At 40.9% G+C, this 27,539-nt stretch overlaps 1 protein-coding gene and 1 long non-coding RNA gene across 18 annotated transcripts in view; one reads left to right on the forward strand and one right to left on the reverse strand.

Annotated features, from left to right (window-relative positions):
• Positions 1–16,345, reverse strand: part of LOC102150363 (uncharacterized) — a 34,907-nt gene extending 18,562 nt beyond the window's left edge. The window contains exons 1-4 of one of the 13 annotated variants that reach the window (XR_011427076.1): positions 15,831–16,343; positions 9,233–9,285; positions 3,517–3,610; positions 2,198–2,316 (exon numbers count right to left, since the gene is read on the reverse strand). This is a non-coding gene — a long non-coding RNA (uncharacterized lncRNA). Of the gene's footprint in view, positions 1–2,197; positions 2,317–3,516; positions 3,611–9,232; positions 9,286–9,866; positions 10,023–14,921; positions 15,062–15,830 lie in introns of those variants that run through there. The other 12 variants (XR_011427079.1, XR_011427077.1, XR_011427081.1 and 9 more) reach the window with 12 other exon arrangements.
• Positions 16,346–16,394: 49 nt separating this feature from the next.
• TSC22D2 (TSC22 domain family member 2) overlaps positions 16,395–27,539 on the forward strand; it is a 47,708-nt gene continuing 36,563 nt past the window's right edge. For 2 of the 5 annotated variants that reach the window (XR_002800842.2, XR_002800843.2), the window contains exon 1: positions 16,395–19,142. Coding sequence is in view for 3 of the 5 variants with exons in the window: in XM_023621101.2 (XP_023476869.1) it covers positions 17,248–19,142 (1,895 nt within the window). In the remaining 2 variants the exon portion in view is untranslated. The remainder of the gene's footprint in view (positions 19,143–27,539) is intronic. The other 3 variants (XM_023621101.2, XM_023621102.2, XM_023621103.2) reach the window with 3 other exon arrangements.

Here is a 27,539-nt window from a genome sequence, read left to right on the forward strand (position 1 = left end):
TTTCACCTAGATCAAAGGTGAGAAATCTATTTTACTGTGAGCCAGTTCAAAAAACAAAAATGGTTACCGGCTGCATTTTTTTAAATATGTAAGATTTTGGAAATATTTTTATTGAGTGAAAGAATTCCAATGTGAAAATAGGCACTCCTGGGATGGGCACTGAAGGGTTCACATCTGAGCAGACTGGAAAGGCAGCAACACAGAGATCAATTTGTCATTTTTGTTTTTGTTTTCGTTTGTTTTTAATCTTTCATGTGGAAATCCATTTTGGGCAGAATCCCAAAGCTGAGTAAGTGGCAGCTTGCTCTTCATGAACCACGGAGGACCACAGGGCCACCTGGTCCTTGTTCCTTAGGAAGACTTTTCTTCAAAGGCTGACTGTTCCTGGCGCCGCTCGCTAAGGGGCCTCTTCAGCCCCTCTTCCAAAGTGGATCCTTCTGCCTCCTCCACAGCACTGCCTTTGTGGGCCAGGTGCTGGCGTTAATACTTAGCAAGGCAAAAAAAGTTGCTCCCAGCAGCCTTGCATAAATAATACCCTAGGGGAAATACCTGTATCTATGAATAGTTGTTTATAAACTATGATTCACAGGGTCTCAAGGGGTTACATAGCAAGTCGGGAGACTGGTTGGATGGGCATGTTTTGACTATTCCATCACGTACAGGCCGTAGCATTTCTGAAGTCTTCTCACGGTACCAGGCCACACGTAACACATGAACACTCAAGTTGTGTCTACAAGACATCAAAACAGCTATCTAATTTGAGCAAATCAATTATCTTTTAAAGCATATCCATCTAGGATGGGAGAACTGGTTGTTTTGCATCATGTAAAAGGTAAAACAAGCATATATTTAAATACGTATTTTAATTCTGCACCTGATTCTATTAGAGTTGAATAAGCACCATCATAATATGACTCAAATGATTACTGTTGTGAACCTGTGACGAGGTTCCTACCTCAGAAGGGAGGGAACTGATATTTTTTGAACATCTGCCAAGTGCTTTATAAGCATAATTTCATTGAATCACTCAGCACTGCTATGAGGTGGGTATCATATAGCCCCATTTTACAGATCAGGAAATTATGGTTCAGAGAGGATAGGCAACTTTTCTGTGGTCACATGAAGAACATACTATTGAGCTGGACTTTGGCCTTAGGTCTATCGGTCTACAAAGCTAGTGCTCTGTCCTTCAGCCCACACCTCCGCCAGAGGCCCCCAGAGTTCCAAGGAACCCAGAAGCTGAGCCAGAGCCTTTCTCCATAACTGCACGTAAGCCATGCCAGACGGCTGAGTGTGCATCATTAGTCCCACACAGCTCAGGAAAGGAAACGCCTCATCTGTTTAGAAACTCGGATGGAACAACCCTTACCAGAACACAACATTAACCCAAACTCGACTTCATAAATGCAACAAGCAGTGAATTATCACCCTGAGAAAAGACAAATTTCCCCACATTTGGATATTATTAGATCACCTCTTAACTGTATTTTTGTGTAGTTAAACTGTTTTGTTTATTTTAACCAAAGTTATACATGCACATAGTTTATAGGATCCAGCTTATATTTTTTTTCGTGAAAATAACAGTCCCTCATGCCTCCCCCCAGCATCTTTCTCCCCACTTCAAACAGCCATATTCAGCATTTCTGGCTATTTTATTTCACTTGTTCCATGAGTTGGTTGATTGACGTTTTTGGTGTTTACTTTCACAACTTTAAGTGTGCTATATTTGTTTATATTGCTAATCTGATTTTTCAGGTGTAGGCATTTTCCATGACTTCTCACGTAAGAGCATAGCTTTCTTTCCCCACCTGCTCCCTGCCCATCACGCAATCCCCCTTCCCATCTCTTGGTCCACTCAATACCATTAGGTCATGTCTGTTTGGATTAATACTTGGTGTCTATTTTATAGTAGATGTAGAAAGGTTATAAGAGCTAAGTTCTATCATATGTAGACTGGAATTCTTTTCTTTTTGGCTCAAACTTTTGTTTCCTTGGAGTTGGTTTTGTTTTGTCAAATAGTCTGCATACTATTATTACTTTAACCCCAAACTCTCCAACAATTTGTTTAACCTTTTTCTTAAAATGCTCAAACATATCAGGAATTCTTTCATTTTCATCTTCTTACAGAAGTCTTTCCTCACATCTTGTGACATGTGTGGAGCAGACAGATGGTCCTGGACACCAGGTGCACACTCACCACCCAGGCTCTCCCTTCCTTTTCTCCTGGGAGCTCCCTTTGCCTGTATCCTGTATCCATTGTCTTCCTTTCTCTTGCTTCATTCCTTCATTTTGGTGGGGCACATCCTGGAGTAGCTTCTGGGAAAGGGTGTATGAGAGGTAGAAACTTTTGAGACCTTACATGACTGAAGCTCAACTTGCTTTCTATGTTTTCCCATTCCCAAATTTCCAACCTTCACCTATTTTCTATATCCTCTGCCTCTCACACAATTTGTTACAAATCTCTTAAACAGGTAGGCCCAAGGCTGACCAGAGTAATCCAGTAACAGTCTGGAGAACGCAATACAAGAAGTACTTTGTGATTCCTGCATTTGGATTCTGAATCCCTTTCTGCCACAGTTGCATCTTGCAGTTATCGTACATTTGTCTCTCCTGCCTACATGTGTTCCTACTTAGGATTAACAGCTCTCAGTTTTGCCAAGGTCATTTTGAATTCCATTCTTATACCCTTAAGTGCTAATAATGCTGTATCTTAGCATCAGCCATAAACTAAGCTTCATAAATAGCATCCAAATTATTAACAAAGCACACAAAGTACCACTAGACCCTCAAACTCGCTGCCATGTCTTCTAATAGCTAACTCGAAATGACTTCAAATCATTAAACAATGGGAAAGCTTGAAACATATGACATAATTGTTTCTTCATAAAGAAAAGAATAGTTTGATAGTTGCGTTTCAAGGTCCGAGTTCAAGGGGATTTATCCTGTTGTTTTTGCAAGGGTGTTCAGCTTCTACTTTTCAAAGGCAATCTCTTCTCTTATTTAAAAAATTAGGTAGCACATAATTCTTTTTCCAGACCTCAAGCATCGATTCTATTAATACTAAACAGACATAATTGAAGAGGCAGCAGGGCATAGTGAAAGAGCACTTGCTTGAAGAGTGAGAAGACTAATAGTCCTGAAGCTTATCTGTGATCCAATGTGTTGGCTGTACTAATAATCCAATATTTATTAATCCATCAAATGTGTCTTGTGCACCTTTTATGTCCAGGTACTGTTCTAGGCACTGAGGCAACAGAATGAGGAGGACAGACATGGTCCCAGCCTTTGTTAAATAGGACAACAGACTCTGAGCAAGTAGCAAGTTGACCATTCCAGTAACTTAACCTCTATGAGACTCAGTTTCCTCATGAGTAAAATAAAGAAGATAATAATACCACCTCTTTGGTTCAAACGAGGTAATATAGTAGAACACTTTACAAGCTCTCTTTTTTCCAGACAAACTACAAGCATCTACTAGCTTTGGCTTTCCAGGGGCAAGGAGCATATCTTACTCACCTTTGTAACCTTAGCAAGCAGGCAGTGCTGGTCAAGTTAGCAGGAACTCAACACATGTGTGCTGAGCAAGCGACAACTCCAAAAGAAGATGAATCTATATTTTCAAACAATGGAAAGTCTTTTTGTTTTCTTACCAAGATTATCCACCCATTCGTGAACTAATGAAACTCATGCAGTAGAAACACATAAAGTATTATTATAGTAAAATGTTTCCATTTAGCACATATTCATCATTAAGGTGTATACATTTGAATAACTGAAATATTATAACATTTAAATTTTTATCTATTCCATTTCATATAGCAAGCAATTGTCCCTAAAATAATTTCTGAGGGTGGAGTGTAATTTTGAGAGTGTTTGACAAAATTATTTAAGATTTTAAAAACACCCTAAATAGGACGCCCGAAACAAGTCAATTGCTTTAAATTTTAAACTGAGACGTAAAAAAAAATTGAATCAGCTCCCAGCGAAGTTTCAGACTAGAGAAAAATTTTCTAACGATGCTAAAACACATCCAAATAAGTGTATGGAAATGTCAGCTGACCTGCTTCCCAGCAAATCTACAGGACTAATGGACTTTAAATATTTGAAAATTTGTACAGTAGACAGAGTTTTGCCATGGAAGGTAAATGTTTTGGCTTTATTCCTCCAGAGGCCCTAAGGGATAAGCTGTGATTTCTGTTCTTCTCATGGAACCACAGAGCGGAAGGGCTGGGAGGGGCTCAAGGAATTGTCCCGTCCAGCCTCCTTATTTTTCGGAGGAGGAAAAACAGAGGCACAGAGAAGTGAGATGACTTGCCAGTTGCGGAGCTGGGACTAGAACCAAAGTCTCCTCTTCCCTGGAACAGGAAGCAGCAGCAGCCTGCTGAAAACATTGCCTGCTATCCCGGGAATTTGCTGGTCTGCTGTGTGGAGAGAGCCTGACCCTGGAGAGTCCAATTCCAAGACAGTTACACATACATTCCAGCTAAAGATGCATCTTTATTTTAATTGAAATAGAATGACAGACCAACACCTCCAGTTGTTTTTTTTTTTTTAACAATAGAAAAATGAAATTCTTCATCTTGTGTTATAAAAGCTCCACTCCTTAATATCAGCAAACAGAAAGTCCTCCAGAGAGGCTTCTCCAACCACAGCAGCGGTTCCCGACGCCCCAGCCTAAGTAAGTGGTGCACCCAAAGCCTGTACCCGCCCCCTCCTCCTTCTTTCTCAGGGCATGTAAGTGCCCACTTCCTGCCCACTTCCTCCCCCACTCAAGAATCTCACTGTCAGCAGCCCTGCTCCTCAAATTCATCCATAACAGGTTCAACCCCTTTCTCTTGGCCTCTCCTTTCACCATCATGAGATCTCAAAACAAAACCAAAACCCAGAAAGTAGTTCCTCTTCACAAGTTTGAGGACACCTAATCTGGTGGTTCATAAGTTATAAAATGGAGAAAAAGAGAGAACATGGCCCCAGGGAGCATCAGATCCAATTCAAATGTGGCTCTGAATCTAAACTCTTGAGGAAGTCCTCAGTGTCTCTGAGGCTCAGTTTCTTCATCTCTACACTGGAGATGATAATGCTCGTCCCATAGAATTGTCGTAGAGATTAAAGGGAGACACATTCAAGTGTCCACACACTGCACATGCTACTCACTCGTTCTTTTCCATCTCTCTGCTACTCACTTTCTCTACATTTTCTAGGAACCCAGCTGAATATGTAGGTATTGCCATTCACTATACAGTTCTCTCCACTTTTACACATATTTTGAATTCCCCATTATAAAAATTTCTTAATAAAATAATCTAAAATGGTCATTTTCTGATGTTAGCAATGTTTAGCAAACACAAATAATCTTTCAATCACATAGATTGGGGTAATGTATTTTTAAAAAGAACAATAATTTGGAAGCTAGAGAATATCATTTCACTCAAATTGAGACATCATAAAATAGCCAATGTTCTTAAGGTTTTATTCTAATATGTAAGCTATATGACAAGGCTATAGCAGATGACCACCTTAACTATTGCTTATGAAATATTATTCTGGTTATATATATTTGTAAAATAGTATTTCTATCAAAAATATTACCTAGTTCTCCTTTCAGTTTATGTAATTCATAATAATTACGGGATTAATTGCCCCCAAATTGGGTATCTTTTCAAACAAATCGGTTTTGTCATCAGTTGTCGTATGTAGGCTGACTGTTGATCAGTAATGGACGAAATAGTATTTAGTTTGATGCATTTAAATAAAATTAGGGAGCTAATGGTTCAGAATGAATATTTGTTTATATTTTTTAGAGACTACTGTTATCTGCTTAAGAGGCAATATTTTCTCCTTTGTGATAAAATCTCATGATTTTTATCTGAGCTACAAAATACAAACCTTTTCATCTTTGGTTCTGTGTGTTTCTTGGGACCAACGTGGTTAAATACTTAGTCTCTTGGTCTCACTTGGTCTCTCTAAGTTTCAGTTTCCCAAATTAGATGAATGACATCTTACATTTATAAAAATACTTTTCATTTAAAGAGTTCATAATGTATTGGACTATTCTATTATAATTCTGAAGCATTCCTATAGATTTAGGGGAGGGCATCTATTAAATGCAGCTTACCAAATGGGAACTACAGTCATGGGCTGAGTGACTTGTCCAAGGGCACACAGATACAGGGTTGTAAGGGTCAAATGAGAGGATGCATGGCGGGGGTTTGACAACCATAAAGTGTTACATGAATGCAAGGTATGGCCAGAGACATGAACAGATCCGTGATGAAGTCTTACAGTTATTGACTGCTATTCTTTATACTGTGTTCCCTCGACTTTCCAGTCGAAACTAAAATAAGACTTTCACCAAAAAATCTCATAGCACACAGTGAGGAATAAGGAAAAGTTGGGAATTATACAGAATTCCTTGTAAATATGGTGCCATGTTATGTTTATGGATGTTAATAATGGCCCTGCTATTGAAATAGCCTCCACTCCACAATTCTTTTTTTTTTTTTAAAGAATAAAACAAGTTTGAAATTCTGACCAAACTAACTTGGGGACTGACTTTCAGTACTTCTGAATTTCTCGTGCTGCATCTACTCAGTTTCCTACTTGGCTGGAGAATTATTGAGAAATCTTGTAGTGTATTTTATGTACTTCCTGCATACTGCTCTCTACACTGCTACAGAATATCAGCAAAACTTGTGTATTATTCTCAGAACTCTTTCAGAGTATAATGAGCTGCTGCAAAGGGGTCTGAGGGCTTCTGATGAAAGGTGTTTAGAATGCGCCAAATGCCATGGTTACTATGAAAATTATCAACCAACTAGAAACAATAGTTATTTTATGCCAAAAAAAAGTGTTTTAATAATGATTCATTTTTGGTCATTAGCTGATTATTCTGAGTTCTCATTATCTTGAAACTATATTGGCACCAAGAAAAAATATGTTTTCAAATTTGGCCTCTTTTACATGGTGGTTCCATCTCTCATGCACCAACCATAAATCCTTTGCCTCTGGGACTGCAAATGCTTCAGGATGTAATGGAAAGTTAGTATCACATGGCAAGACATTTGTTCCCATTACAGAGTGAGGCCAGCTCTGAAATTCAAACCCTAATGAGAACAAGTATGTAAATGAGAGCAGCCAAACCAAACAGATGAAGAAAACAAATCCCAAGGAGTCTATAAAAGACATTTTTTTTAGCCTAGGTATTCATTAATCCATAGCATTTAGACACTATGAATGCAAAATAGAGCTTCTTTTCCCAATAGTTTGTTACTATAGTGACATATCTATAGACCTACTTTTAAAAAACTCAACGATGAGAACTTTTTACTCCTGGAGTGGCTCTACTGATTAAATTTTCTTATGTAAAGGAAATGTTATTTAAACTAGAATACTATACCAAATACTAAAAATATTTAACATACCCTAAATCAAATATGATTAAGAATGGCTAGTGTTGGGGGCTGGCCCAGAGGCGAAGAGGTTAAGTTCGCACGGTCCACTTCAGCGGCCAGGGGTTCACCAGTTCAGATCCCGGGCACAGACCTACACACTGCATGGCAAGCCATGCTGTGGCGGGCGTCCCACATATAAAGCAGAGGAAGATGGGCACGGATATCAGCTCAGGACCAGTCTTCCTTAGCAAAAAGAGGAGGATTGGCAGCAGATGTCAGCTCAGGACTAATCATCCCCCCCTACCCCCCAAAAAAGAAAGGTTAAAAAAGATCTTTGTCTAATAAATGATTTCTTTTTTTTCCTCTTAAAGATGCAGGTTTATAAAAGTACCCTTTTGGGCAGGGCATTTCCCACGGTACCAACATGCCACAATTTTAGGCACGTTTACTGCTTCACTTTCATAATACTGAATGAACATGTTGTAGGATGTTGTAAAAATGGGAAATTCATTTATTTATACAATATTGAGACTCTAATATGTGCCAGGTTCTATTATAGACCTTTGGAACACAAGAAAGAACAAGACAGATGGAAGCCCTTGCTCTCCTTGGAGCCATCCATTTTAGTGTGGAAAGACAGACAACAAAGAAGGTAAGTAAAGAACATAGTATATTAAAAGGCAGTAAGTGCTACAGAGAAAAACAAAGCAGGAAAGAGGGATGGCACTGGGATAGGCTGGCAGTCTTAAACAGTGTAGTCAGAGCAGGCCTCACTGAAAGGAGACATTTGAGCAAAGACTTGAAGGAGGTAAGGGAATTAAACAAGCAAACATTTCAGGCAATAAGCAGAAGGTACAGTAAGTGCAAAGGTCCAAAGGCAGGAGGGTACCTTGGGGGATCAGGCAAGAACTAGCACATTTGAATGTACTCAAAGCTGCAGCACAAACATCTTGTGAACCCATTTATATGTTCGGTGTTGCACACAAAATCAAGACTTCACACTTGGATCTGTCCTTTGGGAGTCTAGATTCATAAAATCTTAGAACCAAAACTCTTACTTTACAGATAAAGAATACGAAACCCAGAGAGGTTACGCCCTGTTCAAGGACCCACAGCTGGACAGAATGCTGCAGAGACTGCACCAGGGTCTCCTGACACCCCGTTTTCTTTCAAACCTACTTCTCATAGTTTAATGTTCTCTCCCTTACATCCTCTTAATTCCTTTTTTATTTCATAAGTTAACTCTTTAAAGTGTTTTTGCATTAATTTGATTCAACTGAAAAAGTGTTAATCATTCTTAATATTATCTTTTGATGGCATTCAAATATACACTACTTCTGAGGGGCAATTCATCTTTGGATAGCAATTATCAATTGCCATCTATCAATAACTAAAATGTAGTCTCGTCTGTTGTTATATCTTTACAAAGTTACTCTTGGCTTAGGTGGTGTGTGTAGGTACATTTTTTTATATATAAAAGTAATACATTCAGATAAAAATCGTATGTGACCATTGTAGAAAATTTGGAAAATATTTTAAAAACTAAGCAAAAAAAGCCTACAGTCTCATCACCCAGAGATAGTCAGTACTTAAATTCTGATGCGTTTTCCCCAAAATTTGTTCCCTATGCATACACGTAATTTGCTTTCAAAGATGAGGCACAGTTTTGTTTAATGTTTAACTTGATATTCCACCATATGTAACGTTTAAAAAACATCATCAAAGGATGACAAATGTTCATCTTTAAAACAGTTTTGGTTTTTGAAAAGAGAAGTCGACTAGAAGTAAAGGTTATTAACAAGGTGGGCTATGAAGTTTGGGTAACACTTTTCTACACATACCTGGGTGCTCTTGTCGAGTAATACGATCAATATTCGTAAGCTTCATAACTAAGCTGTAAAATAATTGAAGAGTTTCAGAATGATATTTAACAAAAACGCAACACTGGAACACATGCATCCCTTTTAAAGAATTTGCACAACAAACTTGGCATGCTACCCTCTTCTTAATCTTAATGCTGTATAATCATACTTTAGAAAAGACCAAATTCCATCAAATAATAAGTAATATATTTCAAAAGTACTGGATAAGATAAGCAAACTTCCTTTTCCTTTTCATTTGGAATTTATACCAGCCCGCTCACACTTACATTGGGGCCTATGGTACAAAAAAATACGTAGGTGTTTCTTCCTCCATGTTCAACTAGCAAAATAGACTAACTTTGTGTGCTCCAAAGACAGGGATAATGGCCTGTGCATCTGTCCCTGCTGAAGCTCTCAGCCACGCTGGCACTGCTTTGGAGTCACCACGGTAAGAACAAGTTTAACCTTCGCACACACAGCCTGGAACTGCTTAAAAAAACGAGCCAGGCCAGTTGTCACCCCCAGAGCACCAGAGCGTAACCTCGCTACACAGTGCTATCTTAGCATTCTCTTGTGAATGAAGAAATAGCCCATGAAATAGAGTAAAACTCACCCACTGTTGGACTGTACCTTACAAGGAAGTAAAAAGTAACCTCTAAAAGAAGGGCAACCCACCAATATCGAATGTATGGCCTCTCCTCCTACCTCTCCCATCAAGGGCCCTCCTCTGTGGATCTTTCATGACTAAGTGAACGCATCCAAGTGTCCCTAGACTTATCTGTGAATATTTTTATCTCATTGGAAAAACGAGGCTCAGCCCTGAGCCTCCCTAAAATTAGCTCTCCTTGTCAGGTGATTCCACCACACTTATCTAATAATTACATTGACACAAAACGGTCTCCTTTCTCACTGTTGTTCAGAGTTGTTGTTTTATTTTTTTAAGTGGGGCATTTCAAGTTCTTCTTGAGTAAACAAAATCACTGCCATTAAGTTAGTTAGGGTTTCATGAAGAAAAAGATCTCTCTCACACCGGTATTTAATCAGTTGACAGCAACCAAGTTATTAAATCTCTGTATAAGAAATGTCATGTTGATTGTTAAATATTTCTACCATTTTAGTAAGACACAATGTTATAGCCCTATAAAGAGAAACTTATCTTTGACTATCTAAGAGAAGTTTTTTTTTTAGATCTGTATAAACATACTTATGTTCAAAACTGTGAGAGGCTAAGAAAACAAAAAGGTTTCTTTTTAACTGTAAATCAGACTACCTTAATCCTCTGCTTACAACCCTCCTGTGGCTTTCCATCACACTTAAAATCCAATCCAAGTCCTGACAAGGTCCACAAGGCCTGCCCCAGCTCCCTCCCCATCACACACAGGTCTCTATCACAGAGCCACTGTCTGCACTTGTCTCTCCGCCTTAGCTACTGGCTACTGACAAGGAGCTTGCCCTTGGCTCAGAGACGCTTTCCTCAGGCCCACCTGCCAGACGCCTGAGGCGCCCTCACCCCCACCTTCCCCTGCTGTTTTCTTTCTTCTTAATACTTAGGAATATTTGAAATTATCACATTTATTTCTTTAGTGTCTGTTCCCCTATTAAAATATAAGACCTATTAGAACAAGGGCTTCCTTTTGTTGTCTATTTTACAATTCTTTTCCCCAAGTCTAGCAAAGAGGCCAGCACATAGCAGGCTTCTAAATATATGCTGAATGAATGAACAAGCAGATATTTGGAACTGTTTGTTCGAAACATAAGGTTGATCCTGCTAGGAGAATTTTTTTTCTCACACCAAAATAAAATATTAATAAGCAAAATTATTTTAAACACTGTAGTTAAGCTTAAAGAAATTCAGTGGAGAACATTTGAATAATGTGACTGAATCATCACCACATAATTTATCTTTCTTGAAAATATACATTTTTGTAGGAGGGGTTGATTTTTTTCAACCCCCCTATGATTCCATAGAGTGTAGAACCATTGTATTGATGGAGTATCCATAAAACAAGTAAGAATGAAATATTTATAAACTAAAAATCTAGAATTAGATCAGTTGTTGAATAAACATATGCAATATGCAAAAAAGAAAGATTAGTATCAAAATCTAGAAAAAATGGGGTGAAGATAGAGAACATATTCTAAATATTTGAAGACAAAAATATATTTGTATCTGGCCAATTTAGTTTAAAAACAGGTAAATGCCACAAAATGAGTGTCATAATAATACCGTTATGATTATTCATTAGGGATTTGATGGCCACAACTGGAATGACCCTATGCTTAACATTTCACCTTGATTTTGCATTTTCTCCCTATTTCTTTATTTCTTACTAGCTTCCCTCCTGTCCAAAGACCTCAGGTTACAGATGAGGGAGGGGTGTGAGTATTAATTTGCAGAGAGCAGCTCATTACACGGCCATTTTAAGTAACACCCAAATCCTTGCGCAAACATGGATCATGGGTTGAGCTTTTAATGAGTATGAACGCTGTCAAAGTAGGATTTCAAGTATTCTAACGTTAAATGCTAAAAGTGTTTTGTTTCCAGTGACTAAAGAGCTAGTTATTTTGGAATTAAAACATAACTGAGAATACAAAGTAGTCAAGATTCTATCTGTGCCTTTCAACCTTTGGTTCCTATGAATTAAAAGTAGTACAATTAGCCAGGTTAGAACGACATTCAGATTGTCAGTCAAGAACACTTAGACATCCTTCATGTCTAAAGCCACTTTATATAAGTTTCTACACTCAAATATATTTTTTAAAACTTTATAAGCTAATAATAGGAACATACATATGGAACTGCAACCCAGAAGTCTACAAATTGGCGATGTCTTTCAATGTTCTTTTGTGAGTGTTAAAGTTACAACTTAAAATTACAGGTATATTACCACTTGAAGTGATATACAATCACACCTGTGCATACACGAAATTCATATATACAAGAAACACAGAATAGATGGTGATGATTCACCTGACCAAAGGAGATGCCATTAAATGTCTATAAATAACTAACCCATCTGTGACAGACTATGGCTTCTTCTTAAAATCATGTATACCTAGGAGCTTTCTTTTTTAATTAACAAAGGGTACTGAAAATATTACTGCCAATAGTATCACATTGAGTTGCTATCTTTTCTTCCAAAGATGCCAGAACACTGCCACACCTTATGTTTCCCCATCCACTTGACCAGCGGGATTGGTAGTTTAACATCTCTTCATCACAACGTTGCTCTTTTCAGTAATGGGGAAACTGAGAGATTAGTAGATTTGTCAGCAACCACAAAAGTTTATAGCAAAACTGGAGCTTACTCTTTTTTTTTTCTTTAAAGATTGGCACCTGAGCTAACAACTGTTGCCAATCTTCCCTTTTTTTTTTTTCTTTTCCCCAAATTCCCCCAGTACATAGTTATATATTTTTAGTTGTGGGTCCTTCTAGTTATGGTATGTGGGACACCGCCTCAGCATGGCCAGACGAGCGGTGCCATGTCCGGGCCCAGGATCTCAACAAGTGAAACCCTGGGCCGCCAAAGCCAAGTGTGCGAACTTAACCACTTGGCTACAGAGCCAGCCCCTGAAGCTTATTCTTGATCTCAAGTTTTCTCCAATTAGGCAATGTAGATTTCTTCAATTTTATCCCAAGTGGTCACATATAATGTAAGAAAAAAAGAAAAGGAATACAGGCATTAGCAGATTTTCTATTGAAGTTGCCTTATATTACAGCCTTTAAGCCAGATTTCAGAACCACAGAACTAACATTTTATATTCTAAATTGTTTCATAAGAAAAGAAAATAGGCTTTACTAGGATATTTATTATTAGTTCAAAATGCACCTTTTTCTTCTACCAAATTGCCATGTTTTGCCCAAACTTCAAAGGTCTTTGGGACTCAAGGAAATCTTCACTATTAAAAAAAAGTCATTGTTTCACAGTATATCAAACTCTACAAGAGTATCTAATAAAACTTTTCTTAAACATGAAAGTTTTACACGCTTCATTCTCAAGTAAAGTTTGTGCATCTCAATCAGATTATGTTTTCCTTTATAAAAGTATTCATGGAATTTCATTAGCCTTAGTCCTCTTTCATTGCATTTTTTTCCTTTTTGGATAATATTACACAATGGCCTCACTGCAAGAGGTTATTAATAAGATATTGTTCCAGAAATGGAAGACCAGGAAAATCATAGCAATGAAGCAAGTACTACTTGTTTAAACAATTAATATTTCTTTCCAGCAAAAGCTTTTTGGAACCTGAAAACTAGTCCTCCATTTTGTATTTTCTAACAATTTGGTGATAAAAACATAGAAAGTAAACATAAGCTATTTCTAAATCCCGGAAAAACTTGTTGGCTGGGATCCAGGCTGTCCAATTCCTAATGCACACAGGGAGTGCTCAATAAATGTCACTGACTGAGAGTATTCATTCTAAAGGGTTACTTCTCTTAGCCTGGGGAGTTGTTTAGTTTTTACTGAAAGTATGATTTTCTTTTCTCTATCCTAGAGTGTTTAGATTAATATACCATTACTATTTTAAATATAATATGCACTCAATGAAAAACAAAAAGTCAGGTTTTCTTGAGTATCTGCAGTTTACACTCCAGGATCTTGTGAGTGTGAAATAATTTACCATGTGGTACTAACAAGGTTGGATAATAACCTAGTAGAATTTGGGGGTATGATGCTCTCAAATGATGAAAAGATCTTGCTGCAGTAGTTGGGTTTTGAGTTTTTTTTTCATCAGTGAAAACAGTCCTTAGTTTCTAAGCCATTTTTCCCTTTGCATTGTTCTTCCTAAATGTACTTCCTATACGTTGCTTCAAATTAAGTCTTTGAGGGAAGTACCGGCTGTAGGATAGCCAAATTGGGGGTTCTGGGGACAGGAATCAAAGATTCCCACAGTTTCCACCATGGTTTCTGGGTGCAGACATGGAACCAGGATAGCTACATTAAGATGTGAGTGTCAAGGTTTGGGACTCCAGGAATCTCCCCAGCTCCAGTGAGTTAGGCTACCACATTATTCTCAAGTCTCCATGCATGGAGCATGCGTATTTGCATGAATATCCTGCTTTTTATCATTTTAATTAGTTATGAGAAAGGTTTTAATCCTTTGTGGACCAACCATGAATTACATAGCTTTTCGTAGTTTGATGATAGTTACCTGATTTTTTATCCTCTGTTAAATGATGTCAAACCTATTTGCAACAACCAGAATTCTTATCACTTCTTCATAGCAGTTTTATGTGATAAATCCTCTGCATTTTTAAAGAGTAAATGTATAAAAGAAGCTAGGGCCTTTAAACTTTTGGAAAATTTACTTCGAGAACTATTTTATTAGTTTAAACATGCATAAATCCTTAAACATGTAAACAAAACATTTTAACTTTATAAATCTTATTTTTGGCTAAGACGTCTTTTAATATCTTTAACTCCATCCTTACCAGAAACATAGGCCACTTCTTGATCTCTTCTAAATTATCTTTATCATCACTTTCATTTTACAATAAATCCTCTAAAGGTTCTTTAACCAGAAATTGTATTACAGATTAAGATTTCTCCTTTAAGTGTGTGATTTAAGAGTATCATAACAAGTAATCAAGAAGGTTACGTAATAAGATAATGTAATGGGACAAGCAGGCATACAATAGTCATTTTTCCAAAAGCCGCACACTCACCATCACCCACTGATCACGACTTTCAACAATCTGGTAAATCAATCCAAAATTAAATTAAGCTTTCCTAAATTCTTATTGGATTTAACCAGTTGATCTAACTTATTGATGGAAAACTGTCTCTAACAATTACTGAAATGACAGACTTAGAAATGAAACATTCCGTTAGCTTTCTCTGCCACAATAGCAGCATAATGTTACACTTTGTTCCTTTACTCTCTCCCACCCCCTTAAGAAACAGGGGTATTATTATGCGGTCTTATTTCACATCCTGACCTCAGTCACTTGGGTTTGGAGGACGCGGTTTCTACTAAGGTTAAAAGACACAGCTCTGTGTATTATTTACAACTAAGTACTGAAAAAATTCTCTGTAAATTTTAATTCTCAAAACATCCTTTAGGATAAAAAGTATTTCTAGTCTTCAAAGATTAGAGAACCGAGAATAACGATTAACTGATTTGTCAGTCACCATGATGCGACTGCTAAGGCTGGAATAGATATGAAATTGTGACTTCCAGTAAGACTTCCTAGATTCTACCTAAATGATGTATTAGCACGTCAAAATTCAAGAGCTGCCTTCCCCATTTTTTTTAACTGTTTAAAAGAATGGCCTGATCATTTTCTTTTGTCAGCAAGTAGCCAACAGATGATAAATTCGCCAGTACTTTCACAGCAGCTCTCTGTAGTGGGACAAGAAAGGGTGCTTTCTGACTTGTTCTGGTTGTTCGTGGCCCAATCCAAGCCATATAACTCTGGCTCCGACCAAGAGTTTCACAATAAACAAAGAAAGAAATATAACTATTTAACGCAGTAGGTTCTACATTTATGGAGCTCATAAGCTGATTTCGTGCTGAAAGTAAAAACAGTCTCAGGAGTTTAAACTGGTAACCTCTAATCTTTTTTTAAACTGACCTCACCCTGGGCAAGTAACCATCTCCTGATGCCATTGTTGGAGACAGAATTTCAGGCTGAGAGATCATTTTTCTGACTCAATCTGGCTTGCTGTTCGTGGTTAATCATCCCTGTTTCTCTCAACATTTCACTCCTCTGACTACAGCGGTCAACCTTTCTTTTCAGGAAAGACTTTTTAAGTGATTCAGCTCTTCCAGCCGTCTCCCTCTTTCTCGTATCTAAACCCCCCAACCCCCATGCCTACCGCCCTTGTTTCGCTAAGATTTTGCTAAACATTAGACACAGCACATGACCTCCAGCCTTCCAGTGTCTCGGAACAAACCGCAGAAAAACACCCGACTGGCGTGGTCGTAAGCTGCCCTAGGCTGGGGCTTTGCGTCTTTAGCTCTTCACCTCTTAAACACCCACAGAGCAAAATTTAAATTTAAAAATTTTTAAATTAAAAAACCGCCCCCCTTTTTAACCTCTAGCCCCGCCCACCGCCTCCCCCCGCCAGCCTCCACGCGAAACTCCGCAGGAAACCAGAGGGGGCGGGGCGGTGACGTCACGACGCCGGTGCGTCACGGAACGGCGGCGGCTGCGGCGCTGGCGGCGGCTGCGGCAGCGGCGGCATTTTAGTCGGCAGCGGCGGCGGCAGCGGCGCTGCTGCTCCTCCCAGCATCCCTGGCGCGGCCATTTCAGCCCCATCTTGGCCGAGGGGCGGGAGCTGCAGCCGCCGCTTCAGCAGTTTGAGTCTCAGTTTCTCCGGGGTCTGCGGACCGGGCGCACCGAGGGGGAGCCGGAGCAGCCGCCTCACGCGCCGGAGCGCCTCCGCTCGCCGGCCCGCCGGCCGTCGCCCCTCACTCAGGAGCCGCGAGGGGAGGCCAAGCCCGCCCGCCCGCGGGGAGGCTCCCTGAGGGGAGGGCGAGCCGGCGTTCCCCTCCCCCGGAGCGGGCTTCCGCCAGGACGGCCGACATGGCCCGGGGCTGAGCGCCGCCGGAGCCCGCAGCCCTGCCTGCTCGCCTCAGCGTCCCGAGCCCGGGCTGACGCCGGCGCCGCCCCTCACGCCGCCGCCCTCCCGCTCCACCCCCGCCGGGCCTGCGGGCCGCGCGAGGCCGGGGAGTGCCCCCGGCGGCCCGGGGACGGCCGGAGGACGCCGCCCGCCCCTGGGGTCGCGCTCGCGCCGCCGCCGAGGGCCTCGCTGAGGCGCCGCGGCCGCGGAGGCGCCGCGGAAGGAGCAGCCGCCGCCGAGCGAGCCGGCGGCGCGGAGCCGCGACGAGGATGCCGCACGGGCCGGCCGGCGCCCCCCGCAGCCCGTGACCGCGCGCGCGGGCCCGGCCCCCGCGCCGACCGGACTTTGTCTTCGGGCCCGCTCGGCCCCGCCTGGCTTCCGGCGGCCCGCGGAGGAGCGGCGCGCCTCTGCCCCGGGCCCCTCGCCATGTCCAAGATGCCGGCCAAGAAGAAGAGCTGCTTCCAGATCACCAGTGTCACCACGGCCCAGGTGGCCACCAGCATCACCGAGGACACCGAGAGCCTGGACGACCCGGACGAGTCGCGCACGGAGGACGTCTCCTCCGAGATCTTCGACGTTTCCCGGGCCACGGATTACGGCCCCGAGGAGGTGTGCGAGCGCAGCTCCTCCGAAGAGACGCTCAACAATGTCGGGGAGGCCGAGACCCCCGGGACCGTCTCCCCGAACCTCCTCCTGGACGGGCAGCTGGCGGCCGCCGCGGCTGCGCCCGCCAACGGAGGAGGAGCCGGCCCGGCCCGCGGCGTGGCCGGGGCGCCGGCCCATCCCCCGGCGGCGGCTGCCCCTACGGCCCCCGGCGCGCCCCCGGCGGCGGGCTCCTCCGCCGCGCCCGGGCCCGCGGCCCCCGCGCCGCCCCCCGCCGCGTGCAGCTCCCGTTTCCGCGTGATCAAGCTGGACCACGGCAGCGGGGAGCCGTACCGGCGCGGCCGGTGGACGTGCATGGAGTACTACGAGCGCGACTCGGACAGCAGCGTCCTGACCCGCTCCGGGGACTGCATTCGGCACAGCAGTACTTTCGAGCAGACCGCGGAGCGGGACAGCGGCCTGGGCGCCACCGGAGGCTCGGTGGTGGTGGTGGTGGCCTCCATGCAGGGGGCGCACGGGCCCGACTCGGGAACTGACAGCTCGCTGACTGCTGTGTCACAGCTGCCCCCGTCGGAGAGGATGGGCCAGCCCGCCGCGGCCCCGCCGCAGAGCTTTGGCGTGGGGCAGCCGCCGCCGCCCGTAGGTGGGGCTGTGGCTCCGGGCTCGGCTCCGCCGCCGCCGTTCCCGGGCGCCGCGGCCGGGCCGCCGCCGCTGATGGCCGCCCTGCAGCCCAGCCAGCTCCAGGGCAGCGGGCCCGCCGTCGGCCCTCCGGGGCCCGGGGGCCAGGCGCTGCCGCTGCCGCCTGTCGCCCTGGCGCAACCCGGCCTGGCGGTCGGCGCTCCTGCCCCGCAGCCGCCGCCGCCCTTCGCGTACCCCCAGCCTCAGCTGCCGCCGCCGCACCTGCTGCCCGGCGCGCCCTCCGGCCAGAGTGAGTACCTGCAGCAGCACGTGGTCGGCCTGCAGCCGCCCAGCCCCGCGCAGCCCTCGGCCGCCGGCGCCAGCCCCGCCGCGGCGGCCAGCCTTCCCGTGGGCCCGGGCCAGAGTGCCGCCTCGGCCGGCGCGCAGGTGATGGGCGCGCCCACCCTGCCCGGGGACGCCGTGGCCCCGGGGCCGGGACCCTCGCAGGGCGGCCAGGCCGCGCCGGGCCAGCCGGCCGGAGGACCCCCCGCTGCCGTGGGAGGCGCGGGGCCGCCCCTGTCCGTCCCGCAGCCGCAGATGGTCGGCGGCGGGGTGCCGCCAGCCGGGCCCAGTGGCCCTCTCGCCGTGGTGCCCGGAGTTCCAAACGTGCCTGCAGCCGTGCCCGCTCCAAGCGTGCCTAGTGTGTCTACCACCTCTGTTACTATGCCAAATGTCCCCGCGCCTCTGGTCCAGTCGCAGCAGCTGAGCAGCCACACGCCAGTCAGCAGGAGCGGCGGCAGCATCCCGCATGTGGGGCTGCCCGTGGCGCAGGGCACAGCCAGTGCACCAACGAGTCTACCACAGCCTGACCTAAGCCAGTTTCAGACTCACACCCAGCCTCTAGTGGGGCAGATTGACGATACCAGAAGAAAATCCGAACCCCTACCTCAACCGCCACTTTCCATCGCTGCTGAAACTAAGCCTGTTGTGAAGCCTCCTGTTGCAGATGCCCTGGCAAACCCCCTGCAGTTAACACCCATGAACAGCCTCACCACCTCTGTGTTCAGCATAGCTATTCCTGTTGATGGTGATGAAGACAGGTATGGAACCTATTCAAACGTTTGATAGGAATGCTTGGCCAGGCGTTGTAGTTGGGGATGCAGCTTTGGAAGAGCTCTTTTTTCAGTGTGAGGCCCTCAGCATATTTAAATGTAAAAGTTTGTGCTTAGTAAAATTGGTTTATCAGTTCTTGAGGTGTGTAATGAGAGAGTTGGTCTTGTCACAGTTTAAAAGCAGTAAAGTGGTTAGGGATGCAGCATTGTTTATTCAAAAAGATGGGTTTTACCTTACTCCTCTCAATTTAGAAGTGGTAGCTGGTAGGTTATGCCCCACTGGATTGTCCCTTTCTTAGGTATGAGTCGCACTTGAGCGCTTACAGCAGAGTCTTGTTAGTATCTGCAAAGGCTGGAGAGAGAATGGTAAAATGTCAGATCCAGCCTTGAAGGTCATATCTTCATCCAGCCTCTTATTGCAAGGGGATGGGAGGTCAGGAGGCTTCCCAGTGACATCTTTAGGATACTTTTGTTTAAAGCAGAGAGTATTGGAAAGATGTTCTTATCTCCCATCAGTCTTTTCACTGTGGGAGGAGGTGTGAGAGACTCTTTGACAGTAGTAAAGTTGTAGTTCTTGAAATTAGAATAATTTTGTAGTACGAGTGTAAGTGTCAACAATTGGCTCCCTCTATTTAAGGGATGCTTTTTTTAATGCTTTAAGTGAAAACTGTTGGATTGCCACACCAGTTCTACAACAGTTGATAATGTTTGGTTATGGTTTAATCAGGATTTTAAGTGATTTTGAGGAAATGTCACATGAAAATTTGTCATAATATGTATAACGCAAATTTTTAACTACTGACTTGAACAAAGCTTTAAAATTACATTTAAAAATTATATAGAAAGTTTCAGGTAATTTACTGTTAGACATTTGTTTGGGAGCTTTTTTTGAGGTTGATTAGATGTGTTAAAAGATTAGAACTAGTTTTATGGATTTCTAGAATAATTAGTATGTAGAATACATTGAGACCTGTTAAAGCTTTTTCTTCCGCTGTTTCTTCTGAGTTCCTTCACATTCTTTTAACTTTTCATTTCTACGTAGTCTAGTATTTTTGTTATACACTTCTGTTGGTTTGAAAAATGATCACTGAAATTCATCTTCTCTGCTTTTTATAACTCGAAGTTCGTCTTTTTTTGTAGGTGACTTGCTTGTGTGGAGTCTTTTTTCCATTTGAGAACTCTTAGAGAATACCACGTGCCCATAATTGAGCTCAGCCAGCTAGTTGTTGAGAAATTTTATGTGGATGGGACTACCAAGTAAAGAAACTGATGCCACAAGCCACTCAGAAAAATCTCTCTTTATGTTTGCTCCCATTTTTCACTTTTCACACATAGGGGCACACCTGAAATGCAGATTGAGTTTACGTGTTCACCTTTGGTAATACTCAACAGGCATCTTCCCTTTCCTAGCCGCCAGAAGCCAGTTTTTTTCTGATGGGTTGGTAAATAACCGATTACTTAGCTCTCTGTTCCTGTTGTTGGCTGCCCCCATCGCTCTTCAAGAAATGATGACTGGTTTCCCAAGCCCCCCAACACATGCACACATGTGAATGAAGAATATATTTTCTCTTCTTCACACTTCTCTCAGTTTACAGCACATGTAATTACATTCCCCAGAACTTTAATATGATGATACGGCATGAAGCAGAGATCTGTTGATAAATGGAAACTCTGGGATGTATTCCTTAGGGTATGACCTCAAAGATGCATTTTTTTCTTCTCTTACTTTATTAAAAGAGTTGCTAATCTCAAGAATCTTTATTTCCAAACATGTCAATGTTTGAACTACAGATACTGCTGTGTCAGTGTCCTTATCAATTGCAGCGGTTAATCCATTGCGGGGGTTTTGATGTGTGTGCAGTCCTATTTTAAAAGTGGCACTTCTCTCCCCCACCTAGTCTTTTAAAATCTGCATTGCTTATCAAACGTGCATTTCTAATTTTTGTTAGTAGTCTTTCATTGATTTTTTAATTTAACACGCTAGTTTCCAAGATGTAATCTTACACATTTGACTGTTTTGTCACTGGAGCAACACACCTGGTGAAGGAATAAATCCATTAAATAGGAATAGTTTTGTTTTTTTAAAGGAAAACCTTTGTAAAAGGGCGTTTTAAAGTTGTTTGCTTGAAATTAATAACACAGCTTTTCCAGACATATGTTGAAGTTACTGAGAATGAGTGCTTTTGAGGAGACAGTACTAACAAAATCATAATTTTAAATGATGATTTTAGGTTCCCCTCTTAAATTAAAATCTGCATAGTTTTATTTGCCATCATGCAAATGTAAAATGAAACACTAGAGTCACTAGAGTGAGAGGTCTTGAGTAATTATGACTTAAACTTTGTGAATAGGTTGACAAATTTCAGAGCCTAAGAAAATACCCGTAAGTAAGATGTTTGCTTTTTAAAAACAAAACGTTGATGTTAGTAAACACAGTCAATTTGAGAAAAGGAAGGAAAATAGAAGATTAACAAAAATATTGAGGTGGTTTAGGTTGATATATGTTGAAAATTGTCTGGTGATTTTGGTTCTGTCATCTTAATACAAGGCTCTATACTGGCTCATTTTGAGACCATTTATTTTAAGGAGTCAGACTCCATTAATACGTCTTATTATTATACCTTTAAAAGGGCTGATGGTTGTATGTACAAAGAAAATGTCTTAAAGTTCTCAGTTAACATTGTCTGTTGACCCTACGATATACCACTGTAGCCTTTCTTAATTAAAAGGCTTATGGTCAGCTGTTGAGATTTCTTCAAATTGATTTCGTGTTATCTGGAGGATATGATAATGATTGAAAATATAGTTCATTAAAAGTGTAGCTCCTTGTACAGTGAACGTTACAAAATTTGTTTAAACTACCTATACACTTAACAGTCTTTTTGGTAAATGGGGGGAGGAGCAAAATATTACTGGCCCTTTTGGAAAAGGAACACAGTACAGATCGTTTTCCGTAGATAGCTGACCAAAGTGAACTCTGTAGACCACATTCCAGGAACTCTTATGAATGGCTGCAATTGTGAACTGTCAACTGCAACCAAAAGACTGTTGAAAACCTGATTGTAAGGATCCCTTAGTGGCATATATCTCTACATCTTAATGATTTTATTTCTGTAGTTTGCTAATGACTACTGATAAAGTGTCATAAATTGTGAATGTTAAGTGGTGTGTCCTGGTATGTGCTATAAATACAAATTTTGTACAATTATATATATGAGATAATATATGTATGAAATGTATATATATGTATATCTCATATATGTAGATGCGTTTTTTATGGAGTTTGTTTTGGTTTTACTTAACATTTAAGTGAGAGGATTATGTAAATGTATGTCAGGAGGCAGAACTCTCACTCTTACCTTTGGTGTAAAATCTATAGATACTGCTTAGAGCTCTGAAAGTCTTACTGCATTTAGTCTTTAAAAATGAACGCTCCTTACTTTAATCTGTGTCTTTCTTGGGAGCTTACATTTCTTTATATTTAATTGTGGAGGTAATTTTGCCCTTCTAGCTTTACAGTTGATGTTCACATCACACGCTGGATACCATCTTACGCCTATCTAAATATCTAGGTACTCTTACCAAGGATTTTGTAATCAAAGTATAGCATCCTATGTATGGGTGATGTTATTATTTAGTATAAAAACTGATATTGATATATTCATTGGAGTGCATGCTGATTACTAAAATACTCATCAGTCATGAACATGGCTCTAAGTAAAGGAAATTATCATAGATTTCCAGAAAGACTGGTCCAGAAGTGCCTGAAATTCCCTAAACCAAGAGTTGTATCAGTCGGAGTATGGCCATTTTTATTCATAGTGACACATACAGTGTTTAAAATTTTGTGTGAACCAAATCATACAGACTGAACATTGCTTAGCTTTTTAGAAAACCCAAGGACTTGTGTGTGTGGATAAGACACACTCCTTAAGTAACTATTTTAGTAACAATTGTTTGTTCCTTATAGGGGAAGGAGGATATTTTGAACAAAATTGCCTTTCTGAGAAGTGGTTTTTTACACTACAATACTGATAGTGGGGTATATTTGTTTTCTACCTCCTGAGAATAAATGTAGTACCAATTTATTCTTTGAGAATTCTGATAGCACTAATTTGGAAATAGTAAAACATGATACTAGATTTATGGATCTGGTACTTGCTAGTTTAGAATGGAGTTCAGTCTTTCAAAGAGATTGGAAGCAGTCATGCTCTCTAGTGTCCTCCAGGAACAAAGAGCAGCCTCACCAATCAGGTGATAAAGAAACCAGAATGAATCTTTTTCCTGAGGAGTGGTTGATTTGGGAGGGGGCAAGATATAAAAGGATCTTGACTTTTCTTTCCTAAAATGGCAGAAGTTGGAGGGTTGTGGGGGATAGAGAGTGATGCAGGTAACCAAAACAAAAGAAAGTAACGTGAAATGACATGAAATAGGGTTTTAGACCAGTATGCATTTCCTTTTCTGAACACATACTGTTTATTTCTTAATTGCATTACTCTTTAAATACTTAAGTATGAGGAAGAGAGGCTTTATCAAAACAAATTTGTCTGGTTAGGTGTAGCTTGAATGCTGATGTTTCCTACATAGTTTCTTATTAATGGAAAGAGCAGATTTTCAAGAAAAAATCTTACTAGTTAATAGTATTTAAGGGGTATGTGTAGCAAAATTCCAGAATTGGAATAAATCCTTTAAGTTGGGTTTTTCTTTGTACTAAACTAGTGCACTTGTGATTTGAGGCTGCCCTTTTAGATGGTATAATATGAATTACTGCATCTACAAAGGATATGCATACCTAAGTCATTGGTATAATTTAGATCTTTCCCACAGCAATTCTTGAACATACCAAATTACTCATTATTTGTTATATTCTTAATCTGGCATTGCTTAGGGCAAAAGTCAGGACTCTTCCATAGAGATTTAGCAAGAATAACCAATTTATCATTCCTATCCATATCCGTCATTACATAACTTTCATAATATATTTCAATGTATGCACTTCAAATTTGGCTGGTAATTTAAAGGTATATTGATTATCTGCTTTATCTCTAAAAAGTATATGCATAATTTCCACTTTTATATCAGATGAATTAAATTTAGTCTATTCTGCTCTGGATTGCTTACCTCTCAAATTTAAAGCCCCAAATCACATTTGAGTATTTAGTTTTATTTCTTTGTACCCAAGCTAACATTTATAATGAATGAACTCTCATTCTTCAAATTATACATTTATATAAGATGGTTACGTGAAAACTCTGCAGATGATTGAGTTAATTTTAATAGTCTTCACCTGGGACGTTGACTATTAGTAAATATCTTGTTAATTTAGACTAATCAGAGTAGGTGAGACAAATAAGTGAAGACTGGATGTTAAATTACTTAAAGCCTCCTCTCTCAAAAGCTTTCATTAAAATTTGACTAAAGAATATTGATGTATAGAAGAGAAACTGTGATTAATATGTCGTAAATAATGCTAGTGTATTTTAAATGTTATTTTTAGTGTTTTAGACTCTCCCTCTCCATTTTACACAAGTAAATTGTTTAATCTGTGAATGAAGGATACCCAAAGCAAAGTTTAAAACCAACCAGTTTCTAAAGTAGAATTAGAATTCACTTTTACTAAATGGTTTTATAAGTTAAACCGAAACAAATCCTTTGCTTTGGTATATGGTCTACCTAGGCTTTGAAAACAAAACAAAAGGGGGGGGGGCACTCTTGATAAAATCAAGTGTATTTAATTATGTATTAGCATATCATATGAGTGACCATTACAGACGGTGGAATCAGACATGCTTGGGCTGAAATCCAGCTGTGCTGCATACTTAAGGCATTTGACCTTGAGCTAAGCCTCTTGTTTCCCCATATGAAAAATGGGGATAATACCTACCTTGGAGAGTTTGAGAGGATTAAATGAGGTATGCAGGTAATTTGTGAACAATCCATACATAACATAAGATGGTGTGTATGGCAAGCATACGTCACAGAAATGTCAATATTTCAGTGTCCAGGCTGCTCTCCCAGATCATCTCTTGGCATGTTACAAATCATACCAAGAGTCTTCAGTTTTGATCTGAAAATAATTACATGGTATGGACATTGTTTTAGGCCAGAAAAGTCATGGTGTAGTAAGAACTACACTATAGGATTGTGGTCTAATCCTGGCTTTTCCATCACTTTGCTGGTTTCTTTGGTCAAGTCATTTAACTTCCCTCAGTTTTTCTCGTTGGTAAAATTAGAATTTGAGACTTGATCAGATTTTAAGCTTCCTTATCTATAAGTCCATACATTTGACATGTTTCATGAGACAGCTGTCAACTCAAACCTTCCTCTTATCAAATCCTTTTCCTTCCACCAGACTACTGTGTGACATAAAATGAAGTTTGCAAATATGTACTCAGTTAGTTGGTTGAATGCCCAGGAAAACATTTAAAGTGACAATATGTCGATCATTCAACTTTCTTTGTCTTCTATGAGTAGTAGGTACTGGGATACAGAAATAAGACTATCCTGTCCTATAAGATCTCAGGTTATATGAAAATAATTAAATTATACTTTGATAGACATTATAGGCTGCAATGTAGTAAATGGAACAGTTTACGACATTATGTCAGATTGGTGTGGGGCAGAAGTAGTTAGACTGACTTCCGTTTAAAATTAATTTATTCTTTGTATAGGTAATGCATTTTTACAGTTCAAAATTCAAAATATACAGGAGTATAAATTGAAAGCCTCTCTGCCACCTCTGTCCCCCAGCCACCCAGTTTCAGTCCTCAAAAGCAGCCTAGTATTGTACATTCTTCTGAAGCTAACTCAAACTGAATCTTAAAATTAGGTCACTGATAAGAGGATAATTTTCCAAGTGGAGGGAGAAGGCAATTTGTGTAACAATGTCAGCGAGTGAGAATATGTCAGATTTGGAAAATGATGTGATTAATTTTATGGGAACCAGAGTGGAGGGCTTAAATGTCATGGTAAGAAGTTGACATTTTTATCCTAAGTTTATGATTGCTGTTAAAGGTGTTTCTTGAAGCTTTTATCATTAAAGTAGTACATATCTTGGAACCATTTCAGTATCCTTTTCAGTGATTATTATATTTTTAATTAAAATCTTGTGATAAAGTTGTGTATGAGGAAATCCTGGGGGAGTTCTGAATCCCAGAAGTCAGGATTCTCATCCACTGGAATGTACTAAATAACTTCATATACCTAGCTCTAAGTTTAAGCATACTATTTGCCTTAAGTATTCTGTTTGCCTTGATATTACCTTAATAATGATGATATATTTGGTATATGTTAAGATACTCTGCCAAAAGTTGGTTTTTATACAGCATAATTTGGAAACTATGACCCTATAGTAAACACAAACTGAGCTTAATTGTGTCAGGCCCTATGTTACGTATCTCATTTGATCTTTTCAGCAACTGTAAGGAAGTGTTTCCCTCCCCTTTTTACAGACTAGAGAAATTGAGGCTCTGAGCATTTGAGTCACACAGCTGTTAAGCAACAAAGTGTAGATTCAGACTCAGGCCTTCTGACTCCAAAGCCAGTGCTCTTGCATATCCCCAGAGTTAATTTTGTTTTATTACTTTGCTGACTGTAAGATAGGAGGAAGGAAAAGCTAAGTAGCCGCTGATCTGTTGTGTTGTAACCCTTCACCTAAAGGATCTTTTTAATCATTTGAAATCCTTAAATAGTAATGTTGGAGATGGCCCTCGTTGTTCCTCTCCTTATTGTATTTCCTTGGTTTCTATTTAGAGATTCTCGGAAGTTGAGTTTTGACATAAAAGAAGGAGAAGGTATATCACTGAGTTCAGGGCTCACGTACCTCAACCTTTAAAGGTAAACAATTTTTATAGCTTAGTTTTGAGGTATAGTATATATGTATGTTTTTCCTCTGTTATAGTTACCCTACAAAGATAGTATCTTAGTAAAGCAGGTAGACGTAGGTCACATTTTGAGTCACCTTCTGATGTACTGCTTTCACGTAGTTGGAAACTAATGTGACAGACTGGTGTGTAAAGTCAGGGGGAAAAGAATGTTTTGTTCACTGGTTTTGAAAAATGTCTGCAAATAGGAAAACAGCATTTCTATTTAGGTGGCTGATATAAATTCAGAATAAACCACACCTCAGTCTTCCTAAGAAGTGCCTCGTTGGCTCTATATTTAGATTAGTAGGTTACATTGACATCAAATGTTCTTAGAAACCTGATTTCAAATTTCATTTTTTGGGAAGAAGAGAATTTGTGACCAAGCTGCATGAAATTTATTATTTCTTTCTAATAAATTTTTAATATGTCAGTTGCCTCTTGGTGTCTTCAGATTTCATAGACTGTAACCTTGAAATGATCCCCATTAACAGCATTTTTCTTGGGATTTTCATTTCCTCAA

This window comes from Equus caballus, chromosome 16 (assembly GCF_041296265.1).
Source record: "Equus caballus isolate H_3958 breed thoroughbred chromosome 16, TB-T2T, whole genome shotgun sequence".
Taxonomy (NCBI): Eukaryota; Metazoa; Chordata; class Mammalia; order Perissodactyla; family Equidae; genus Equus; species Equus caballus.